Below are 24,253 nucleotides of genomic sequence, written 5' to 3'. Positions count from 1 at the left end.
CAACCGAGTAATGACGTTGACACTTTTGCAAGTATTTTAGATGTGACGTGAGACTGGAGAAATCGAACGGCAATTACGCGAATAATTAAGTATTTGTTTAAATCATTAATTCGGTAAATTTGTATATCTCATGTCATTTGTTTAAAAATTGCGTAAAAGTAATATCTGGAAAAATATTGTTAAGTAAGGAGAAAATATCGGGATGTAAAAGAGTGCGCAAATGGAAGAGAAGGATTCTATTCTGGGAAGACCGAACGGGAACGGGGCGATTTTTCCGTCTGATCGAAACGTGGATTTCCGGTTGTAAGTCTCGTAGAAAAGTTACGTATTAAGGTTGAATGAAGAGCATAACTCTTTCAAGACTCCCTCTCCACGAGGACATTCGTGCGCTACGTGGAGGAACAAGCCGCGAGATACGTACCGTGTGAAATGTGGTATCGGAGCGATGGAATATAAATTCCGATAGGAAATCGCAATACGATCGTGTCGTATCCGCCGTTTTATGTCCCCGATATCCTCGAGATAAGCACTCGAGGCGGCGGCCTGAAATACGACGTGACGGTCCCGCGTACTTTTCTAGATCGGAATGACGATTATTATCTGCTGTCACTTTTAATTCGGTTACGATTTATCGTTTCTGGTAGCCGGACGGCGGGGATTTATTATTATCGGGCCGGGCATTATCGCGCGCGCGCGTGCGATTTATACAGGCCCGTACACGCGCGCGGTGTACAGGATCCGTGCGTGTATCCGGTATCTCATATTTATAAAATTGAAATGCCGTGCTGCCGCTGCCGCCGCCTCGCCTCGTCGTGACGCTCGCTCCTGCCACGCGGTACCCGCGATTAATAGCCAGCCCGCGCGTTTATGACGAGGCCGGGCGTTGTCGCGTTCGCGCGAGAGCGCGCGATGGAAATAAAACGAGAAAAAGCGCGGGGACGAGAGAGAATGAATAACGGATCCGGCGCGGCGATGCGAAAGAGCAAAATATCGCGGGCGCTCTAGAATTATCGGGTGTGTTACATTAACGGCGACGACGACCGGTTCGGCAAGTGTCCACGCACCGAACGCGTCTGTCCTCTCCTCCTCCCACTCCCTTCTCCCTCGAGGTTATTAACGTCGCTAATTCTCGACAATTACTGGTCATCATCGTCAGCCGTCTCTGACCGCAACCGAGCTGTTACGTTTTCCTGTTACACCTGTACGATAATCATTGTCAACCGGAATCACGCTTGCCGGATAGTTTATGGATATATCGCGCGCGGCTATATATAAAACGCCCACGTTGATTGAACAGTTCTTCGATCGGCCGAATACATGAATTAATCAGGTAATTGCTACTGCGGCTCATTTAATATATATATATATATCGGATATTAAATATGAATAGTAATCGTCGATTTTTGAATCGACGTCAAGTGCGTTTGCGAAAGCGCTTAGACGTATCGATATCTCTTTTCCGCGAATGTCATTTTTGTCATCGTTTCTTCTTGGCGCCGGGGCGCCGGTAGGGAATCGAAAATGTTACGTCACGATGGGTATAGTTTGATTTTGACCCGTTTCGTCGTACATCGTCGGCCAATGACCACGCGGTCGCGCGCGTTCCCCACGTTTTTATTTGCAGGAAGCGATGCGTATTGTAAACGCTTTCAGGCATTACTCTCGATTTTACTAACGCTATTACCGACGATTCCGCAGCTGCACGTACATACATACGTGTCGGGGCAGTCGGAAAATTCACGCATGAAAAGTATGGGCGGCCACCACGAGTGATTCGATTTCGTTGTTTTGTTCGATTCGCTGGTTCGCTCCCCCTCGCGCGAGCGCTCCCTCCATCCTCCCTCCCTCCTCTCGGGCGCTTGTCTCCCCCGGTTGTCTCTCCATATCCATCCCATATACAGTACGCTCATTATTCATTTATCGGTTTAACGAGCACGTCCGCGATAAAGCGTCGCGAAATATCGATATCGGATAGTCAATACTCGCTCGGCTCGCTCGGTCCCTTGTTTGGCGCTCGCTCCACCTTTTACTCGGAAAAACAAAAGATCGACCGATCGCGATTTCGCCCGGCGTATCCGAGATCTGAGACGCGTATAATATATGTTTTTCACTCGTTATCAGGATAACGACGACAGTCCAGGGAATTTTCGAGCGATTTCGAGATTTGTCGAACAAACGAAACGTTTAACGTTCGTAAAATTGTACGCCACCATATATTGTTTTTATCGAGGGCGTTGAGCGTCGCGTCTGGGGAAAAAAATACGCGACGCTCGAGGAATCTCGCGCGCGCGTTGGGCGCTTCATGAATAACTTCTCAAAAGCGTCCGGTAGTTCGTCATCCCTCGCTCGTGAGAGAGAGAGAGGGAGAGAGAGAGTGACTGCGCGAAATGTGTGCGCGGCCGCCGCTTTTTTTCCCGTTTTTATTGTGTCTGCAGTGCCACTGGTTTGATCGGTCGGGCCGCGCCAGGTGGAGGCGGAGGAGCAGATGGTGATTGAGAGGGAAGCGGGCGAGGCGGGGGGGGGACAAGGGAGGTAAAGGGAGAACACGCGCGCGGCGGAGGTGGTCGTGGGTAGAAGGGAGAAAAAAGAGGGCGAGTCCGGGCCGTCGCAACGAGCGGAGGAACGAATGGGACGTTGGTGTCAGGCGGGGGGGAAAAGGGATGGAACAGGGTGAACGCCGGAAGGGGGAAACCCGGGAGCAGCCACCGCCGCCGCCGCCACCGCCACCGCCGCCGGGGGTGGATGGGTGGCGGTCGGGCAGCGGTGGTTGACGGTGGGGACGCGTTGGCGGTGGCTCGGCGTTGGTTTGTAGGGGGGGGGGCGGGAAAAAGCGAAGAGCAAAATTTGCTATCGGAAAAATCGAGCTCTCCACGCCACCGCCGCCGACCTCTCCACACGCTGCGCTCCTCGCTTTTTCTCCCTCGACCTCGCTCGACCTCGCCCAACCACGAGTCGCGATCCCTTCCGACCTCGCCGCCAAACCCCTCCGGGGGCCTCCAGCGAGAGGCGTGTACGTCGCGTCGGTGTGAGTTTGACACGCGTTTGTGTGTGCCGTGCGGCTTGGCGGAGAACGGTTCGCAATATGTGCACAATAAAATATACACAGAAATGTCTACTCTCGCTCGCACTCTCGCGCGTCTACGTCCTTTTCTCGGTGTCGCGAGAGCGCGCATCCGCGGGGAGTACGGGCGTGCGTGTGTACGTGCGCACACGTACAGGTATACGCCGGCCGGGGGTGTGCTTTCAGCGTAGAAATTCGCGATATCGACGGGGGTTATACCCGATACACGTCCTCTCCATGCTCGCGATCTCTCAACACGATAAGTTCTTTCAACCGGCACCGCGGCTCGGATCCTTTTTCTCTTTTCCCTCCGCGCGCACAATACGTGCACCTTTTTCGCCCCGCGGATAAGAAGGATGTTGCTACGAGACGTCGCAATCCGTGGATGGTTGTATCCGAGGCAAATGGGCTTCGCCGGCACACGAGAATGTCGCGCGAATCGAATCGCGTCTTTTCTCTCCCGCGAACCGGGGGAAGCTGAGTAACTTACTCGGACTGGTTTGAGTCGGTCCAGAGTGGTCCAGTCTGACCCGTATCTTATCGGAAACAAAATTTACTTCGCGTATACGATAAGACTTTAGATCTCGACTGTGATTCTCTTCTTGCAATACGCTCGGCCATAATCGGCGTTAACCAGCTTGTCTACGCGATACGAACGACTCGCGCAGAAATTCGCGCACGTACTCGCGCCGGTAATATCTGAAGCTATCATAGTACAAGCGCGAGTACACGATACGCGACCGCGGGCGGTCATGAATTTTTATCACTCCTCTTTTCTCTCTTTCTCCCGTTTCGTGCTTACGACGGATTCAAGGTTCTCGGAGCTCGAGCGAAACACGAGGAATACGCTTAATTCTCGCGTCTCCAAATGGGCACTTAAATTTCTCGCAGTAAAACCCGCGGCGCTGCGGGAAATAGTCGAGCCGTTAACTCGGGAGGGAGGAAAGGGGTTCGAGAGGTTCGGCCTTTGAGGAAAGGAGAAAGAGAGAAAAGAGATGCTATCGAGATCTCTCGCGGGATTTAAGATCCACGTAGACACTCGCGGCCGTTCTCTCTTCCCTCCCTGCAAAGGTAGGGGGGCGTAACTACTTACTACTATATAGCCCTGATGTCGGTTGGGATCGCTTTTATCACTCGTACATCTTTTACGACTGGTCCCCGCTCTTCTCGCCGCCCTTTCTCTTCTTCTCGCGCCTCTTCGCGTCTTCCGCGGCATGTTTTCCATGCCCTCGCTGTTGTAAGCGCCGTATTTAAACCGCGAGTCGTAAAGTTTGCCCCCGACGCGTGTATATCACGCCGTGTGCAGGTGTAGCGCGATGGGTGGTCGGATGAGAAAGAGACGCGGCAGTTCGCCTTCATTATCATCGTCTCGAGCTTTTAAGAGCCCTATCCTCGAGCCGCTATCTTTATTTAGGCCTCGCCGATGGACGCTGGCTGTGCGCGATAAGCCTACGTTTCTCTTACATTGTCGCGCGCTGTGATTGCGCATATCGAAAGACGGTACATCTCCGAAATCCTCGTTTGCCACCGAAGTAAGCTGTAACGAAGTTAAACATGTTTGGTAATCAAACATGTTTGATAATTAAACATGTTTGGCAATTAAACACGTTCGGTATTTACGTGGACGTTCTTGATATCGTGTTCCGGGAGGTAACGTGAATGCACGCGAGATAAGAAGTTCCGCTGGCCGACATTAGCTCGTACAAAAGGAGCGTATCAGTGTGCGAATCTAATTTGCGCCCGGGGGTATATAGATTGGCGACGTTACACTGCCTTGCGGGTATGCCTTACGTGTTCGTATACTATAGCTGAAGCGGCAGCTCCCGAATTCTCCTCCATCGGCTTTATGCAGCCGAGCCCCCGGCACTTTTATCGACGCTAGGGCGTTAGCATTATGCCAGCTATCAACGAGAGGGTGGAACGGACACCCTCGAGCCCTCTTGTACTTAGGGGTGTCGTTAAGAGATCGCTCCCTTTGCCTGCTTTATTACACTACACTACACTCACACACACACACACACACACACACACACACACACACACACACACACACACACACACACACACACATATACAATGTGTGTGTATGTAAAGTATCACGTTTCTCTCTCTCTCTCTCTCTCTCTCTCTCTCTTGCTTTCGCGCCTCGTTCTCAACGAATTAGGATGTCGAAGAAAAAAGAATGATGAACATCATAAAGTCCGTGATTGTCTTCATGCCGTGGCAATTATCGTGCGTATAGTATTTCAATCTCAGTAGACGAAATTATTTCTACTGATGAAGATATACATATATATATTCGACAAATTTCATCGACTTTAAGGTTTGAATTTCAGATTCGCCTGCTTAGTACACAGGATTCATCTACTTAGATACACAATGTGCTTTATCTCCGCGTAGTTTATTCATTCACCCCTGTGGTGTTTACGGCGCGACCCGCGTTAAACCACGCGATTTCGGTATATCTCTCGTACCTCGTACCGCGGAAAGAGTCAGTCTCCCCGCGGGAGGAGAGGGAGGCATAAAGGAAACTGGCGCGGTTAATCGTCGTATCATATGACTGAGTAATTGAGTCTGCGAATTGCCGGAGGCAGGTTCCTCCTTCCGAGCTCCGCTCGGTCTTCATCTCGCAATTAGCGTTAAGTTAATTGTACTTCCTGCGCAAGCTTACCCCACGGTCGGACGGTCGGGTGGGCGGTGAAGGAGGGACGGAAGGTCTTGTTTTCCCCGGCATTCGCCGTGCTGGAGAATTACGAGGGTCGCCCGGCGACGATAATTTTCTTGGTGTTTCGGTGCCATGGGTGTGCCGGGGGCGGTCGTAAAGTCAAGTCGGCAATGCGGATTGCCGCCGACGTCGTCGTCGTAGTCGTTGTCGTTGTTGACGACGTCGTGGCGAATGCATCCGAGGCCCGAGGCGCCCAAGCGTGTCACGGTAGAGAAGTGCCAAGACACTGGCTGGTGGAATGAAAAGGAGAAGCGCGCGCGAGGCAAGGAGGGACTTTTAACGAGGCGTCTTAACGGCGTCCGCAGGGTAGGACGTAGGGCGAGATCCTGCTCGCTTTACGCCGCGACGGATGTCATTCAGTTCCGTTCTCGACTCTGCGTTGATTACCGGCGCAGTCGCGTTTATGTTTCGAGACGAGCGTCGTGTGTAGGCGATCGCGATGGAGGATTGCACATACGATCCGATTGTAAATAAAATTTCGACAAAGATTTAATTTCGACTTGCGCCTGCATTCTGTATTTGTTCGAGGATAATGCGTTAATCGCAGGAGTCGGGAATCGACTGCCAATGCGAAGCCGCAATCGTAAAGTCAAAGACATGAATCGGCTGGTTCAATGAACGAAGATACAGTTCGAAATTCGCCTCGTATCAATAATAGCGAGCTGTTAGAGAGAGGGTACTGTACACATAGCGAGACTCGTACTCGAAATGGTGGAGAGTATAGGAGGTCGGTCGGCCTCGGCGGCTAGTCCGTTAATGTTTAGCGCAATCAGCGATAATGGCGGTCTATGGCGCGTTTAATCAAGGCAGTAGCCCGTTGCGGCTTGCGGTTCGAAAGCGGACTGCCCCTCGGCAGGGTGCAAAGGAAAGGGTCAGCGGTGGCAGAGGGTGGTGAGAGGGAGATGTAGGGAGAGAGAGAGAGTAGTACACTGGCGATAGAGCAGAGAGGATAGGACATATCAGGTGGGCTTAGTGGTCTCTGCCGGCCCCACATCGCTTCGACCAGAGAGTGACCACCGTATATATACGTGCACAGAGCCACACGAATACGTTGCTGCGGTCGAGATTATCAACTGCACCTCATTCTCGCCTCTCTCTCTCTCTCTCTTTCTCTCTCTCTTTCTTTTTGTCTTTCTCGCGGGTTTTTTTACAGCACAAGATCCGATGAACAAACGCCGAGACGAATATGCGATGACACTCGTGCGAAAAGTTAATCTGAAAAGGCTTAAATATTAAATAGTATGTTACATCGCCTGCTGCGAAATGATTCTCTTACCCCATGATCGCGATAACAACATAATAATCAGCAATCGGAGATTGCCGTTTAAAGAAATCTTATCGCTCGATAACATGCTTCTCGAAACGTTCTTTCGAGACAACTCCTGCCGCAGTCATCCGAGAGTAACGGCTCTCAGCATCCTTTTAACAGCTCGTACATCCTTTTTCACAGTCAAGTCAAGGTTCGCTGCTGTTATTAACTGTCTACCGACATTATCGTGGCCACGCGTTCGTGTACGCGTGCGCGTTTGCTCCGAGAGATGGGTGTTCCGCACGTTTAATATCCTGAGTGCCGCTAATTTGTCGACCGTAACCCACTGACACTCGTTGATCGATCGCTCTGCCAAGCCGCTCGGTCGTCGCTACTGCGAGCATCGCGGCAAAAGAGGGTGGAAGCTAAGAAGTCGGATAATTAGATACGCGAGAAGTATAGAGACAGGCTTTTCTCGAACCGCTCGCACGAACCTACCATAAGTTTCCGCATTCTCTGTGTAAATATTCGTTTTTACGCTACGTAGGGGTAGTAGGGGAGAGCGGCGTTGGTGGTATAAGTCGGTGGGTAAACCACTCTCGCGCGGTTACTTCGTTATTTCGTGAATCGTTGGAGGATCGAGGATCCCTGCGCATTCTCTTCCACGTCTCTAGAACGTGTCTGAAAACGACTCCGGCCACCCGGTAGATCCGTGGTATCGCGCGAGATCACGACACTCTCGAAGAGCAGCAGGGGGCAAGTGAAGAGGGAAACGGGAAGGATGGATGGAAGCTCGAGTGCTGAGACAGCACTCCGACGTTCAAACATCCAAACATCTCGATCTTTCGGGGTCGGGCCGTCTGTGTCGGGTCTCCGCCTGCCGAGTTGCTGCTGCTGCTGCTTCTGCTGCGACTCGAGTACCACTTATCCTTCTCTCCAACCCCCTTCGTCCCTTTCTTCGTTCCATCTCTCGTCGGCCCGGAGATCTCTAACCAGAACTCGAGGTCCTTTCCGTTCTCATCCTCTTCCTCTCTCTCTTCCTGCCCCCCCTCTCTCTCTCCATTTCTCTGGTATCCCGGCATTTCTAGCGCAACGATGTAGCTGGTGACGGCAATACCGACTGCTAGTGACAACAACGACCCCTCTCTCTCTCTCTCTCTCTCTCTCTCTCTCTCTCTCGGGTCGCACACGCATACACACATACGTACACATTCTGTAGCATGTTTCGTGTTCACGTTTCACGTACGTCTCGTACACACGAGCTGTGGATGTTCTCCGAATTGCGGCTACTCCAAGTCACCCCTCGCCACCCTCGTTGCGCGACCACGACGAACCCCGAATTGATTGTAGCCTGTTTACCCTCGAACGTTCGCGCACAATGTTCTCCCTCTCGGTCCTTCGCCGTCTCGACGATTGCCCTCTGTTTTCAGAGATTGGCCCGAGCTATGTTCGCAGGACCGTCGCGTCTCCGTCCTCGAATTTCGCGCACGACAATCCGATCCGCAAAGTGGAATCGTATTTTACGATCTCTGACCGAAATTAAATAAATCTAGTCGTATTAAATCAAAAACTCTTATTGTGAGAAAAATTGAATTCCGTTAAAATTGTACTAGATTTATCACCGCGCGGACAGGTGTTGTTACAATACGTTGAAGCACGATCGAAGCCGGGAACCGCATCATCGCGACAGGCAATTGTGCCCTTCAACTCGCGGTGCAACAACCGCCAACACACTGTACAGCCAACGTATCATCGTCATTCGTAACCCGTTCGTTCCGATAACCCGTTTAACGGCGATTCGAGTTATTCGAGTTGGCGAGTTGGCCATTTTGCGTGACGCCGTGATTTTCTCTCTCTCTCTCTCTCTCTCTCTCTCTCACTATTTTTTTTTTAAATTTGCGAATGAGATCATGCGTGCCGCATCGCGTTGCAGAGCGGCGTGTGCAACGACGTCGAGAGACGTGCGAAGCGTATAAAATTTCATCGCGGTCTCTCGGGTGCGTCCACCGCGGAAAATTAACCGAATGAAAATGGCGAGCTTCAATATTTATACAAGCAATTTCAGGCGTTGCTACTCCGCGGCCGTTCCGCGACGCGTTCGCTTGCGCGCGCGTGTTTGTCACGCGTGACACACGGGGTAATCGTCGCTGGAACGAGCGTTGCGAGCGTTTTTTTTCCCCCTTTTCGTTTTCACCTTGCAATTCGTGCGCATTCTAATCGACTTCGCGATTCGGAGCGCCGATATTTCCGACGAACGCCCTCGCGCGAATATCGCGATCGATATAGCGATATTAACGGATAAATGAAGAAGCAGTTCTCGTTTTGCACTGTATCAAACCTCCGCTGTTACAGCGTTTGACCTATTTGTCAGTTAGCTGCTATGCACCGCCGTCGACAATACGGACGCTCGCGATAGACGGAACAAAAGACAGGGCGCATTATCGATTCTTTTCACGTCGTCGCGCGACGGAAGGAGACCCCGGTGCTGTTGGATACGCGTTGTCTGGTTTCGTGACGCGATGAAAACTTGCTGACGCGACGCGAGACGGAAAATTGATTTAATCTAACTTTCAGGGTAACTGGACAGTGCAACGATTCGAAAACAACAGCAGACACAATGAGTTTTCGGCTCTTCGTATACCTTAACGGATGCTTTATCCATGTCCCGCTCCTCCCTCTTCTACCTACTAATCCACCCACCCGCGCTCGCGCACACACGGTGGTCCAGCGTGTGTACACAGATGCGCGCGCGTACACACGGCCACATCCGGTATTCTCCGCAAGCCGCGGGGTATTGCAATCACGCGGACGTTAGCCGGGCTTTACAGGCCGAGCGAACGAGAACCGCCGCCGGTGTGCAGGGGCTTACCAGAAACCAGGGAGTTAGCCGAACACGCCAGTTTATTTGCTCGCGCAGCATAATACCACCAAAGTCCGACGAGCAGCCGTTGGTTTACTCGTTAGCGCAAGTAACGGCTTCCGGTTAGTCGGTAGAGGTTGGCGGCGAGCATGGCTTTGTTGCCACAAACTCTATATCCCCCCCTCTCTTTCTCTCTCTCTTCCTCTTTTATAATACTGGATGCTGACTCTTCGATTAAAAATTTTCCAGCGTAGCACGGAGGCTAAAGTTCATCGCGAGACAAAGACGTGTCCCGTGCGTGCGATAAGAGATAAGGGATCGTGCTTCGATATTCGGCGCATAGTATAGAATGCAGTCGGATTCACGGAGGCCCATCTTCTTCCGAGGCAGCTTCGAGTATCGGATTATCGGCAGTATCGGGCCGGGCCGGGCCGGGGTGGTGAAAGAACATTCAGTTCACGTCACCGTTTTACAGGCGAGGAATTTTATCGACGGCACTCGGGCGCTTTGCATTTTCATGCCGTGAATGTTGCTGCCTGCTTTTAGACGTACGCTATAGTGTTGTTTATATGTATGGGAGAGCGTCTCGGAGAGACGCCTGATTCCTTTTGAGATACACATGTATTCGTAACCGTGTGTCCGGGTGTGTGTGTGCGAGCGTGCGACACAACGGCGGTATTGCATGTGTGTGTGTGTGTGTGTGTGTGTGTATATATATATATATATATATATATATATATATATAGAGAGAGAGAGAGAGAGAGAGAGAGAGAGAGAGAGAGAGAGAGAGAGAAGGAGAGAAGGATGGCACTTTGCGAGAGCTTCTTGCGGTTTTCGCGATATTACTGAGCCGGAGCATCTGCGTCTTCCGTTTCAGCGCACGTTGCGACGCCACGTAATGTCATAGAGAACGCGGATATGAAAAGAAACGGAAAGGAGTATTGAAGATTTTGAGAATTGCACAGACTTGTACGTGGTTGTTCGCGCGTAATCGCAGTAATCGTTGAAATCTCACGTCGCTCTCGATATTTCGATAGCGGATAACAACACCCGCTGCAAGTGCTATTTTAAGCAAAAAGCCATTCGCGCTGTGAAAGACTCCGCTCGGAGTAGAGCAATCTTCGTTGGTCCAATTTGGCACGAGAGAGAAAAATTCATTCTCGGGGCGAGATTTTCATCTCTCCCCCGTGTGAAATCCAGGCCAACGAGAACACCGTGGCCAAAACTCGGTTTCTCGTTTCTCTACTTCTGCTATTTCTCTCTCTCTCGCTCACTCATCCTCTCTTTCTCTCCTGGAGCGAGAGAGTAGTAGCGGAGCATCCGAGCCATTCATTATTTTCTTGGTTACCTCTCACCCGGGGAAAACTTCTTGGCAACGCAATTACGTTTGCGACGACTCCACCCCCGTCGTCGTCTCTTCCTCCCTGGAGCTGCTACCATTTCTCGCCCACAATGTCCTCCCCCGTTCTACCACTCGCTTGAAATCTTCTGGTTCTAGTACCGTCGCAAACTGCCGTACAGTACGCCAAGTAGATGAGACTTTACCGCACGTTACGAAACACACACTCCCCGTGTTATCCTAATAGCGAACAATACAAGTACGTTCGAGTTTCATCATGATAATAGCCGTGTCATGCTTAAATGTCAATTATTAAACACGTTTAACGTCACCTGTTATTTCTTTAAGTAAGGGCGGGGAGAGAATAGTTAGTGAAACAGTTTTATTAGAAAAATTATATATAAATTAACAAAATAATATCAAAATAGAAAATCTAATCAACAATCTACAAGTGAATCTACATGTGCTACTGAATATTATTTTCATAAAATTCTTTATACTCTCTTTTGAATGTATACGTATGTGTACGCGCACAAAATGTACTTTTAAAATTCCGGTGTTCCATAAAATTGCACGTTCTGTATGCCGCATATCGCGCGTCTTTTACACACTGCCTGTAAAAACCTCCTTGCTCTCACACACAATGTCTCGCGGATATAGCTCGACTCATTTTCGCGTACATTATAATTAGCGGTTTAATAACTAGCACTCGGAGGGCGACGAGTAATTAAAACAGGTCTTCCTCTTTGCGTTTTCTCTTTCATCTTCGTTCCACGTACACATACGTTCACACGTACACAATCGCTCGCTCTCTCTCTCTCTCTCTTTCCTTTTCTGCTCATTCGCCGAGACGCCGAGATGCGCTCGGGGGAAACTTGCCAAGAATTTCAGTGGCCTGGCGATATTTCAATTAGTATCCGAGACTCGTTTAAGCAGTGGTGAAAACGCGTTGACGGAAGCTCACATTTATATCAACCGCGAGCTCGCCGGGCTTATATTTTCGGGGCGTTTATGAGTTACCCGAGGATGAGCGGCAAAGAGAGGGAACGAAAGGCACGTAGAAACCAGCGGTTTGTTTCCTGTTTCACGACGAATCGGCGGCTTCCGCTTCCGCGTCTCTCGAGCGTGCGAATTCTACGCGTCGGCGGGGAAACGAGCGTCGGAGCCGCCGCTTTGTCGAGGTAATTAAGTGATTTCATTTTCTCGACGAAAGCATTGAAAATGGTCCGCGCTCCGTTCCGTGCGCTGCCTGTTGATTCCGCGATAATTAAATGGAGTTTCGCGCTATGTGATGTTGCCGTGTGAATAATTATGCCGAGTTATCCGGCCTGGCGCGTAGATTTATATACGATTGTCTAATAATGGTTTAGTGCCCTCTCGTCTAGAAAAATTAGTAGATTAGGAAAGAAAATATGAGGAAAAAGTCAAGGAAACTATGACACATGTCGAGATAAGTTGTATATTAAAATTTTAATTTAAGAAAAGTGACGTACTCTTATACTAACCGGAAAAGATTCGATGCCTCAAAGTGACATAAAGAAATATATCTCCAATGTCAAGTATGCCGGAGTAAGTCGGGCCAGAGAGGGCGAAATAACGGCACGAATGTTTGCGCCACTGTAGCAATCTTGCCTGGATTTAATTTAATTCCCGGCAGTCTCTTCCAGCCGGAGGGCGTCGTAAACACCCTCGGTCGGTTATGCCGCACCTGCATCTTCACTCGTTTCCTTCGCGAGGGCGCGTTAAGCTAGCCCTTACCTTTCTTAACGATCCGGAACAAGCCGCCCGAGGGCCTCGGGCGCATGGTGGTGTCAGATCGAACACCCTCCCGCCGTAATACGTAACTTGTCGAGGGGGAAGTATTGAGTGCTTAACGAAATATTCTTTTTTACTGTTCCTTCTTTTTTTCTTACATTTTCTTGTAATAGCTTTTTAATTGAGTAAAGGAAAATGATATATATGAGAGGATAATAAATGCAAAAATTCCGTAAACTGATATTGTTCGAAATTAAACAATTTCTGCACAGTAATTTGTAATAATTACAGCTATTTCCATTGTTTATTTCGCGCAACCAACAACCCTCTTGTGACTTCCCTTTGTCTTAACGGTCTTAACCTTCTAATGGTAATGTTGGATGGTGAATCACGTCTATTTTAGTTTTTTGTTTTACTGCAATTATTTAAAGTCATCATCAATAATGAGATTTTCGAGATTTTCGAGATTTTCGAGATTTTTGAATAATTTAGAGAAAACACTAGATTCAAAAAAATCGGAACCTTGCGTGGTCATTCATCGTTTCTAATTGCTCGTGCTTGTTTCGCTTTACGTATTAGGTGTTGGAATTAATTTTTTGGTTTTTTTAAGAGATGGCGTAACTAGAATATTCCATGCCGGTGCATATTGTTGCCAACCTTATATAAAAGTTTTGTTATTAAGCTTTAAGAATCAGTAGAAGCCATTTCGTTGAAATGTGAGTAACAAGTTTTTTTGGTGCGTCAAAAATGTCGAGTTTCGAGCCATCAAAACGCAATTTGCGGGAAGCCATGCTTTTTTGCTTTCACCTAAAGAAAAAAGCTGTTGACTGTCATCGTTTGTTGCTGGAAGCTTATGGTGATTATACTCCGACGGTTCAAGCGGTATAAGATTAGTGGTATCGACGATTTAAAATTGGTGATTTTGACTTGGAAGACAAAGAGCGCCCTGGACAGTTAAAATAGTTCGAAAATGAGAGATTGGAAATATTGTTGGATGAAGATCCATGCCAAACGCTACAAGAATTGGCGGATATATTAAAGGTTGACTTATCAACGTTTATTTTCAATAAACATTAATTTTTATGCAAAAAAATCCAAAAAATTAATTCCAACACCCAATATTTATTTGAAAAATTAATGTTTCAATTATAAAAGCTTTCGCAATTTTTATACAAATAATCTCATTCTTTGCTCCGTGCGTGTTGCGTGCCTACTGTACTCGCGAACATATATGATAATTTAGTAATTTGAAAAAGATAATTTTTTACGTAAATTATTATTATATTTTTTCTTTTCAGACGGAAATAGCAAAGAGATTGAACGCCATCGTCGTACAGATCCTGCCGTTTCTATCGCAGGAGCATCAGCAGCAAGTCGCGTCGGCGCTCGACAGAGCCAAACAAGTGACCATGACCGAGCTGAACACTATTATCGGGGTGAGTGCACGCCAATGTTATAGCTTGTTACAAAGATGGATCTTCCGTCGGCGACGCCGCGCCGCGAGTACCTATCGTCGTCGAATCGCGTTCGCGACTCGATCGAATACATAGCGAACCTATTCACGTGCGTCCCAGCGTGAAAAGCATTCGCGGTGGGATGGAGAACCCCTGCGGGCACGCTACGCTGGAAGCCGATGCACGTCCGAGGAATCCAAAAGCGGACGGGACGGATACGATCCTGGCGAATCCCGAATCCTTCTCAATATTGCTCGAGCACTCAATTTCCTCCCTATTAAGCCACCGGCTTCTCCAACCCCCCGTTTCGTTCTCTTCCTCCGTTGCTCCGTTCCGACCCCGTCGTCGTCCGTCCCCTCGAACCCTCGCACCCTTATTCCTCGCCGCATCCGCTCTCATCACCTATATAGCCGCTTCTCTCTCTCTCTCTCTCTCTCTCTCTCTCTCTCTCTCTCTCTCTCTCTCTCGCTCACTGAATCTTATCCCGGGTCTTCCCGCCCGGTTACTCAAGCCATCGGGGGTAGGTTATAGTGTTACGGTTCACGAGCGCGCCGACTAATCAGCATTCCAGCAACCCCTCCGTCTCCGAGCCTTCCTTCCCACACAGCCCACGGAGAAACTTCCACGGATCTGCGATGTTGTCGGGGGTACGTGCGGCAAATCCTTAGCAGGATTCCGGAATGCCACCCGTCTTAGTTTACTCTCTTCTCTTAAATCCCACCAGCTATGCTGGATAGATCGAATCGAATAAGCCACGACGGATTTGCTGGTCGATTTCGTCGTGGATAGATAAGCTCAGGAAACGTAATCGTTTCGCGGATTATTTCGCATCGCGATATAGATATCGCGGTAGATTAGCTTTTCTCGGAAGAAGCTCCTCTTTCTCCCCCCCTTCTCTCTCTCTCTCCTTCTATCTCTCTGTTGTATAATAGTTACTCGAGACCGTTGTTGTAAACTCGCTACGAATATACAGACAGCGAACAGGATATCGCAGTTGTAAAGCTTCAAAATGATATTGGCGAATGATATTGGTTTACGCGTCTTTGCGGTAGATACGCTCGCATTTGCATCGATCGCAATTTCCCTTGTGGCGACTGCTTACTTCGGCCAAAAGACGCTTAGAGTGTGTCAACGATACGCAATATAAGAAGGTTAAGACGATCCCCTTTAGATTTCTCGGCCGTAACTTCGCGTCTGGTCGAGTCAGCAAGCGGCAACGGCGGCGACGGTGAAAACTGCTGAGGACGAACACTTGGCAACCGATGCAGGTGCCGCGAGATGGTTCGCACGAAGATTAAGACGCAGTATCTTCGTATCCGGAAATAAAGAAGGAAGTTAAGACGCTCATGACGCGACGGTCATAAAAAAGAAGTATCGTCTTTAATTACATCAAGCTTGAAAGACAGAAAATATTCCGAATATTTTATGCGATCTTTTTTAAATTTCGTGAAACTTTTACCACACTCGATGTATCTTCTCGCCTATATTTCCTTACTCGTTAGCAAGAACTTGAAAAACGAAATTCACACCTTTGAACATTTCGTATAATTCTTTCGGGCTGCCGACGTCAAAGCGTCGTTTCTTCCGTTGCTGCGGTATTACGGGGCACGAATCTCGGCACGAGGACGAGAGTGGTTTCCTGGCACTGGTAAGAGAGTAACACTCCGCATAGAAATCGGATCCGGGTCAGGATTATTATCGCTATCAAGAGTGGAAACTCGGAACGTTTCCTTGGGGCTTCCGACTTCCTCGGAATCACCGGCGACGTTTCGCAGAAATACGGCTTCGTGGATAGCCGTTTTCCGTCTTACATCTTTCTTCGTTTCTCTCCACTCTTTCTCTATTCCTGTCTCACTTTCTCTTTCTCTTCTAATCTCCATCCCTCCACAGACGCGGCATGGCGCGCAGCACCGGCACGCTTGTACACGTTCCTCTGTTTGTATGTTTTGTGGGTGGCTCTGTTCAGACAGTCGACGCTCGACGCGAGGTTATTATATCGTTAAACCATTTAATTATCTCGGCAAACTACTCCCCGGAATATATATTCGCCTCAGCCTGCCTTAACGAGTGTACATGGTTACAGGCGGGTGTGGGTGTACTATACCCTCCTCTCGGACTCGCCGTCTGCGCACTATCCTTCCTCCTCTCTCTCTCTCTCTCTCTCTCTCTCTGTCTTTCTTTCACGTGATTACTTACTCTCCGCCAGTCTCGCCTCCGCACCATGATCCGCGAACCGTTAAAACGGCGTTGAACAGATCCACAATTTGTCTGGCGGCTCGGTCCAACTAACGAGGAAACTACGAGTGAGATACGCTTAAGATTTCCGCGAAACTTTTCGCCGGCGCTCGTTCGCTCGTTCGTTCGATGGTAGAACGCGTAAGTCTTTCCACTTGTTTCGCAGCCTTTGATTTACCCGGGCGAGGTCGAACGCGGAGGTTACTCAAACTTGCCGGAGTTTACTCGGCAATTTGTATGCTTTGCTAATGGAAAGTTGCCTCCGTTGACTGTAACGAAGTGTATTTTCGCGTCGGCAGCGGCTGGCGGTGACTGGCAGTAGCGAGAAGAAGGGAGAAAGAGAGAGAAAGAGAGAGCCGGGGGAGAACACGCGATCGTGACTGGAATTAAGCGGAGCGATTTTTCCAGCGAATTATCGTTGCGTTGCTTTTTGTTTGCCCCCTCACTGTTTCCCTGTCTCCTCTCGCAGAAACGAAATTGTTTGATCAATTATGACGGATGAGAGGGAGAGAGAAAGAGTGAGAGGAGAGGCCGCACCGTGCCGTGCTTTTAAATCCACGCGCGCTCGCTCGCGAACGCGATTTTATTTGCTTATGCATTTGTCCGCGCTGGAAACGTGAGTTCACGTTCGGCAAACAGACTCTCCTAACGAAGCTGCGGCACCGTACACACCACACCACCGTGCTAAACCGATAGCCCGTAAAAATCATTTCCGAACTTCTATTGGGCTTGGCTGCCTCTCTCTTTCTCTCTCTTTCTCACTCTCGGTATAGCCGTGGTAGCGGCCACCGCGATAATATCGACACGCTATTAAAGTTTTCCCCCATCCCACCTGTCCCGTTCAATTCCAATCTGCCGCGCTCTTAGCGATGATCGCCTCGATTCCCGTACATCGCGTTTTTTCACATCTTTCGCGGAATAATACCCGCTCGCTTTTATCTGGTAATTACAGCGGAAATACTCGAGAGGCACCGTTACGCGCTCTCGAGCCTGTTAATTGCCTCGCCACTTATTTAATCTAATCTACGGAACTTATCGAGATCCGTGCGATATATTATTCGTGCCGATCCCCGCGTATCTACGTGTGTACGCAAACACGTACCCAAATCTTTTCCGCACCGATGCTTCGCGGAGCGCGTATCGACGAGCAACCGATAGCAGCCGATGATACTATATCCCGATCGCGAGATAACAATCGTCAAGTTGCGCAAACGTTGTTATTGACACGCGGAATTTTTGTCGTTGCCTGCAGCAACAGAGGCCCGATCTGCCGAGACTTCTACAACAGATGCATGCCCAACAACTGCCACCGGGTGCGGCGATGGGACCGCATCCGGGTATACCCGGACTTCCTGGGTTGGGCCCGGGCGCGGGTATACCGGTCCCCACCTCGGCATCCGCGGCGCTTCTCGGTTTAGGCCTTCCCCCGGGAGCGGCTGCCACCCCCGGAGGCACAGCCGCGCATCCGTTATCAATGCTGACAAAACCGGAACTTCACCGCGGTCAACCCGACGATCTCAAACCTAACGGAGGTAAGTCATACGAACCTTCTTTTTTTTTTATCTTTTCGCGCTGTTTAATTCTTCGAGTCTTAAAAATTTTTTCGAACATTCAATTCAAGATGTTTGAAATTGACAATATGTGTTTAATAAAATAAAATCTTCGAAGAAATGAATTCAACGTCAGAAAAGTAAAATATCGAACATTTTTATATCTCTCAAATTTTGCGCTACAATGGGAGAAAGCGTCTTCTCGTGATCTTCGGACGAATCTTTTTCTTTATTCATCAGTCACTCGACACGTGTAAACTCGCGTCTCTCTTGACGAGCGTGTATAAGGTCAGCGCGCTGATAGAAAAGATTCTATTCTATTCGTGGAAGTCTGTCGGTCCCAATGCTGCAATGCCTCTCGACTGTCTCGCGCACTCAGCAACTCGCTCGTGGTGGATATTTCGCGCGCCAAACGATCCGTTTAACCGTCTCGTTCGCGGAACGGTTGCGCATTCAGCTTCGCCTTGGGTCTCGCGTAAGTAACTCGGCTACCTGCTGTTAAATCGCTTATCTTCGTTTCTGCGAGAATAGGCCGGTAACCGATCTTCATGAGACGATACGTTGTTGTTTTGCCGCGCTCGTCGTGACTCGTAATCTCATCAATGATTCAGCGATATACGCAGCGACGATGAACGTAAACACGATTAGTCCGTCGAGAGCCCGTCGGTGTAATGGATGAAAACCTCTCGTGAGAACGTTTCAAGAAGAGGAAGAGAGAGTACACTTGGAGAGTATATACGGCGAAACCGCTCCAAAGTCGCTGAAATTAAGCAGAACCTTTTCGTGCTATTTTAAGTGCGGTCTGGAATGAACGAGCCGATGATGCAAACGACCGTGCTTAAACCCGAGAGAAGCTTCTGAAACTCTCGATCTTGACCTCGAGAATCCTCTCGGGTCTTAGTCCTCGTCCTCACACTCTCTCGTTTCCTCTTCTCGTCCTCCCCCACCCCTCTTCCTTCTCGCCTGTCTTCCTCGTTGGCACGTCACGCGACTGCAAGATCTTGGTTCGCGCTCTCGGGAGCCTCACGTACCGCTGACGAAGACGCGCCGGTACTCCTTCAAACTCCTCTCTCCCGCCTTTCGTTTCTCTCCTCTCTCATCTTATTCTCGCGCGCGCTTCCTAGCTCTCCTCCGATGTCTCGCTCGGCGTGTCTCATTCTAGCCACAGCCATCTCTCGAGAGAGCACTCAGAATCTCCTCTCGACACGAGTGTACTTCCACAACCCTTCCCCTCCTCCTCTTCCCTTTTCCTGCGTTTGACGCCCTTACTCGCTGTCTCTATTCCCTGATGGCCGATGGCCTCCACTCTCTGACCCTGCCTATCTTTCCCCTCCCTCGACTCGCACTCAACTAACTACGTTACTCCGGCCGGGTATATAGCCTCCGGCCGATTTGCTTCGCGCGTTGTTTTGCGTTTTCCGACCGATGTTAGACTCATCGTAATCCGTCGATCTTGACGCAATCGCTTTCGCGGAAACGCCGCCGGTTATCTTAGAAAAAACTCATCGATACCGCGAATTGCCGAATTGTTCCCTATTTGTCGACGCGAATGTTCGGTAACGTGACGTATTTTACGTATTATTTCGGACGTGTTCTTTCTGACTGTCCCATAACGTAAACTCTTTGTCCCCTTCTTTTTCTCGCCGAACCATGAATACACGTTCGCCTCGCACGAAGCAAAGAAGGCATGAAAAAGCGCAGTCAAAAAGAACAGATCTGCCGCAGTCTACATTGTCAACGATCGGAGACACTCTTTTGAAAAGAGATTCCGCTATGAACCGAGAGACGTGTAACGGCCCAGTATTTCTGTCGTGACAACTGAAACTTCTTTCCTTCTTTCCGGAACATTGCCCGGAGCGAATTGTTTCTACCAGCGCAGCGCGCGGCAGCCACGTTCTCGTTTTGTTCTCCCCTTCCGGCGGTTTTTCGCGTTTTCCCTTAAAACGACTTTATCCTCGGGCATATCTGTGGCAATATCTGCCACCGCGACTGTCTGCGCGACGCCGCGATTCCTTTTTACTCACTCCGCAAAGAGCTACAGTCTTCATGCTCGATTAGAAACCAATGTCGGCCGTGTTGGCGTTGATAATAGTGGCATTGATCCTCGCTCGATTTACTCAAGTTTATCCCCGCGTCGCTTCTTGAGTGGGGAAGTGGCGCGATTTGAATACGAAGCGGATTTTCGCTAAATAACTCGAATATACTCGATAACGTGCCACTCTTTATCTGATAATTTTCTGAGTAATGCGCAAGCTTGTCCTCGGTATATACTTTTAGTAAGCTCGTCCCAAGTTGGGAGGAGGAGATGCGAGCACGCCAGTCCTTAAAACGTCTCTTGGAAACACTCGACGACCTCTTTGCGCTTTAGTAGAAAATTATGCGCGCTCTTCCGCGTTCGTTTACGAGCTCGCGCACGGGAGTAGTCGAGTGAGGGAGGAGAAAAGAGTTTCCTGGCCGGATAGGAGGAAGGATAAAAGGGGGATGACGGGCATTAGCGAGCTCTTTACCCGGCGCGCGTGGAGAAGGAGGATACCTTTCGCTCCTTCTATCTCCCCGAAACTGTTCCGCTTTTGCACGCGTCTGCTCGATAACGACGCGAACGTGTATCCAAGATTTTAACCCCCTGAAACGACCCGACTCTCGGCCTTCTCTCCGCATTTTACGTCGGCTCTGCCGGTGCTACTGGGTGGTAGCTCGGAAAAATACGAGAAAGTTCTTCCGGCCCAGTAAAGCTTTCCCCGACTATCATTCCCGTTATTTTAACGGACTACGGAGACTATAATAATAAAATCACCCGTTCACCGCGATGTAGATAGCCGATGATACTCGAGAGAACATTCGAACGGAAGCTCTAAATGGGAGGGAATTAAGGTTTCATTCAACGACGAAAATACCCGTTTTATCGTTGCAACTTATTATTGGGGAAAACCGTCGTCTCAATACCGCCCTGTATGCCTGTATCGAAGTCCTGTCTCCCGCGGCATCGCGTCAATAAAAATATTTTATTTCCGCGGTGGTTAATGTCGCGAGAGAGAAAAGAGAGGCAATTTATGATGGTCCCGGTGCACCAGGAACATAAACGGCTCGTGTAATTCTTACTTCGTAGCAGGACGGGTAACGGTAGGAAAAAGATATCGTTAAGATATTTCCTGCGAGACCAAAGTGTACCAATTGGCGTGGGTACGAGGAGGAAAAGGAGGAGGGGGAGGAGGAGGAGGGGGAGGCTGGGGAAATTGAGCGAGGGCAAACTATGAACTCGGCTTCTCGAGGACAAAGCTTTTCCGTCTGGATTTTCTCCGCTCCCTATTCCAGCCGGCTTTTCTTTTTTCCCGATTTCTCCGTCTCCTCCCGCCGTCTCTCGGAAATCCTTGAGAAGTTGAGCTAGTCTTTCGCGCGCACCTCCTTCTTTCCCTTTTATCTGCTTCTTTCCGCGGAAAAGATTCCGTCGACATACCACCGACTCTATTCCCTTCGACGCTGTAATAATAATGAAAAACATTCATGGCGTTCGTTCTATCGGGGGATAGATCTGTCAACAGTGACTTTTTTGAAACGCAGATTATTATCTTGGCGAAATAGTCATTGTTGCATCTTAATAATATAGTGATATTCACGCGTAATCCACACGAAATTTTTATTCTTTGTTACAGGACTCAATCCAGCCGAGGAGAGGCATGTGAGTATCACATTCGAATACCATAGTAATTTCTCATTATTCGTCTCGAATGAGGGAGACTGGCATATCGCTGATATCGTCGGGTGCGTAAAATTTCACCTCATAAAGGGGATTAGATCGCCGTTTACGCGCGTATTATTGGATGATAGCGGAGGTAGAGGAATACGAGAGTGAAAGAGGGAATTAGCGCGATACGCGCGCGATAGCGTGGAGAAAAAGAAAAAGCGGGAGAGAAAGAGAGAGAGAGAGAGTGAGAGAGAAGCGGTCGGATGAGAGGTGGAGATGGTGACGAAGGAGGAAGCGCGGAATGGACGTAAAAGCCTGAACACCGGAACACAGGGCCGTAAAAAGCTCGTCGTCAAAAGCACTCCCTTCCGCTTTCATCGACCACTCGCGTACTCGCTCTCTTTCACTCTCTTTTTGTCTCTCCATCTCTCTTGCTCGCTCTCGCCTCTCGACCTCTCTATTCCTCCGCGTTTCTCTTCTTCTTCGATAACATAAAGCGTCCGCTGGTTGCGGCGCGCGCGTTTATTAAAAGCGCTCCGGAGAGGAAAAAAGCCTCGAGAGCGCTCGAGGGCACCGCCGTTCGCGCTCTCCGCCTCTCAGGTCTCTCGAGTGTCCTGCGAGATCGGTCCTGCCGATCGATCGATCGCACGGGCAAAAGGCTCGCGCGAGAAAGGAGAATCGATCAACCGCGGTCGGAACTCCCATCCGCCCCTTCTCTTTTTTTCTTTATTTTTTTTCGTTCCAGGATGAATATCGATGTGCGCAGTTAGCTCGGGCGTCGATTAAACGGTCCCGCGCGTCGTAACAGCGTTCCCGCATTAACCGATGCGATGCGGCGAAACGAATGGGCGATTAAGGTTTCACACTCGTTGAAAAATTCGCGAATCACTTGGCGAATCGAGAAAAACACAGTTTGATATTTGATTTCGCGAATATTTCCGCGCCCGAGCGAGCGATGATTTTTTGGTTATTAATCCTCTTTCGGTCGTGGTGAATTTTACTGCGAGCAAGAGAGAGAGAGAGAGAGAGTGAGGGGGGGAGGGAGGGAGATGGAAAGAGCGAAGCGGACCGCTGAGTTGTAATTCGTTCGATTCGATGGCGATGGCGCCCGCGGCACGCTGCCAGCCCGATAATTAGTGCCCGTTTAATATGCACAATTATTACGGATTGATAATCGGGCTGCGCGTCCATTACATCGGTATGGAGATAGATGGTAATAGGTTGCTATCGATATTAGCTCTCCACTTTCGCCCTCTACGTACTCCCTCTCTTTTTCATCTGCATCGCTTCCTCCCCTCTGGCTCTTGCCTGTGAATTCTCTTCCGTTTATCTCCCCCGTTTCGCTTCAACCAAGTACCTTCCACAGTTTCAAACTGCGACCCCGAGGCCTGTGAAATTGAAATATGAATGCTAATAGGGTTACTCACTTCGGCGTCATATAATATCACTGATTGCTGGAAAGGTGAGTCCTTTTATTTTCCTTCGTACATATTTTTTCTTCACCTTCTGTGTCTTCGTTCGTTCCAAGAACATCCTTAACCAATCGAGCCTTTCTACACGCCACGCTTTCCGTTACTTTTCTTTTCTTTACTTAACGGCTTAGTTGATCATTAATAACGGCATTGAATTTTTAAAAGCAATTACGCGTATTGCCATTTCGAGTTCGAGAGATTCGCTACCTTATTCCTTATTCTGTCAAGATGTTTCACTGCATGTATACCGTATTGATCGAGGGATCCGATCTCGGCGTGAAGGCGTCTATCGTCTTCTTTTTAACCGAACGGAAGGAAGTTCCGAGCCATCGAACAAATTGACGCCGTACTTACCGAGTTCCGAGGAGCGAAGAATTACGTTCCCATCGATCCGTTTTCTCGCGTCACTTTGAATTTATACGTCCTCTCCGCCGCAGCGCAGCGTGGGGCAGGCTGCACGATAAAACTTCTATTCCGCTCGGCGGGTCGTTACCCAACTACATTTTCATGTTCCTTCTTGCACCTCCACCCACCACTCTTCCTCCGTGCAATCCGATCTTCGTGATTGGATCGACGAGGAAGAACGGTGCTGAAAAGGGGCGAACCATCGTGAAAGGCTAGATGGAAAGGAGGAAAAAAATCTCGAGAAAGAGAGGGAATGTATACGTATGTACAGAGGGACAGGCGAGAGATGAAAAGGGGTGGAAAGAAGGTTTGGCGTCCCGAACCGAAAACCTACGACAGCCGGAGAGAATGCAAGTCGTTATTATTCGCGCGCCAGTAAAGTCCTCTCCTTTCATTCCTGGGAGCTTTACCTTTCGCATCCTACCTCATATGTATATATATATATATATCTGTGTACGTATATATA

General features: G+C 49.2%; 1 protein-coding gene across 6 annotated transcripts in view; it reads left to right on the top strand.

Moving 5' to 3' along the window:
- LOC143901745 (protein groucho) overlaps positions 1 to 24,253 on the top strand; it is a 68,027-nt gene that overhangs the window by 27,532 nt on the left and 16,242 nt on the right. For 4 of the 6 annotated variants that reach the window (XM_077414260.1, XM_077414261.1, XM_077414266.1 and 1 more), the window contains 3 exons: positions 14,288 to 14,425; positions 17,931 to 18,210; positions 21,879 to 21,904. In XM_077414260.1, coding sequence (XP_077270386.1) covers positions 14,288 to 14,425; positions 17,931 to 18,210; positions 21,879 to 21,904 — 444 coding nt within the window. Of the gene's footprint in view, positions 1 to 10,190; positions 10,371 to 14,287; positions 14,426 to 17,930; positions 18,211 to 21,878; positions 21,905 to 24,253 lie in introns of those variants that run through there. The other 2 variants (XM_077414263.1, XM_077414262.1) reach the window with 2 other exon arrangements.

The sequence above is a fragment of the Temnothorax americanus genome, unplaced genomic scaffold (assembly GCF_048541705.1).
Source record: "Temnothorax americanus isolate GAGA-0224 unplaced genomic scaffold, ASM4854170v1 Scaffold36, whole genome shotgun sequence".
Lineage (NCBI taxonomy): Eukaryota > Metazoa > Arthropoda > Insecta > Hymenoptera > Formicidae > Temnothorax > Temnothorax americanus.
Note: the sequence above shows the minus strand (reverse complement) of the source record. Positions and strands in the feature narration are given on the sequence as shown.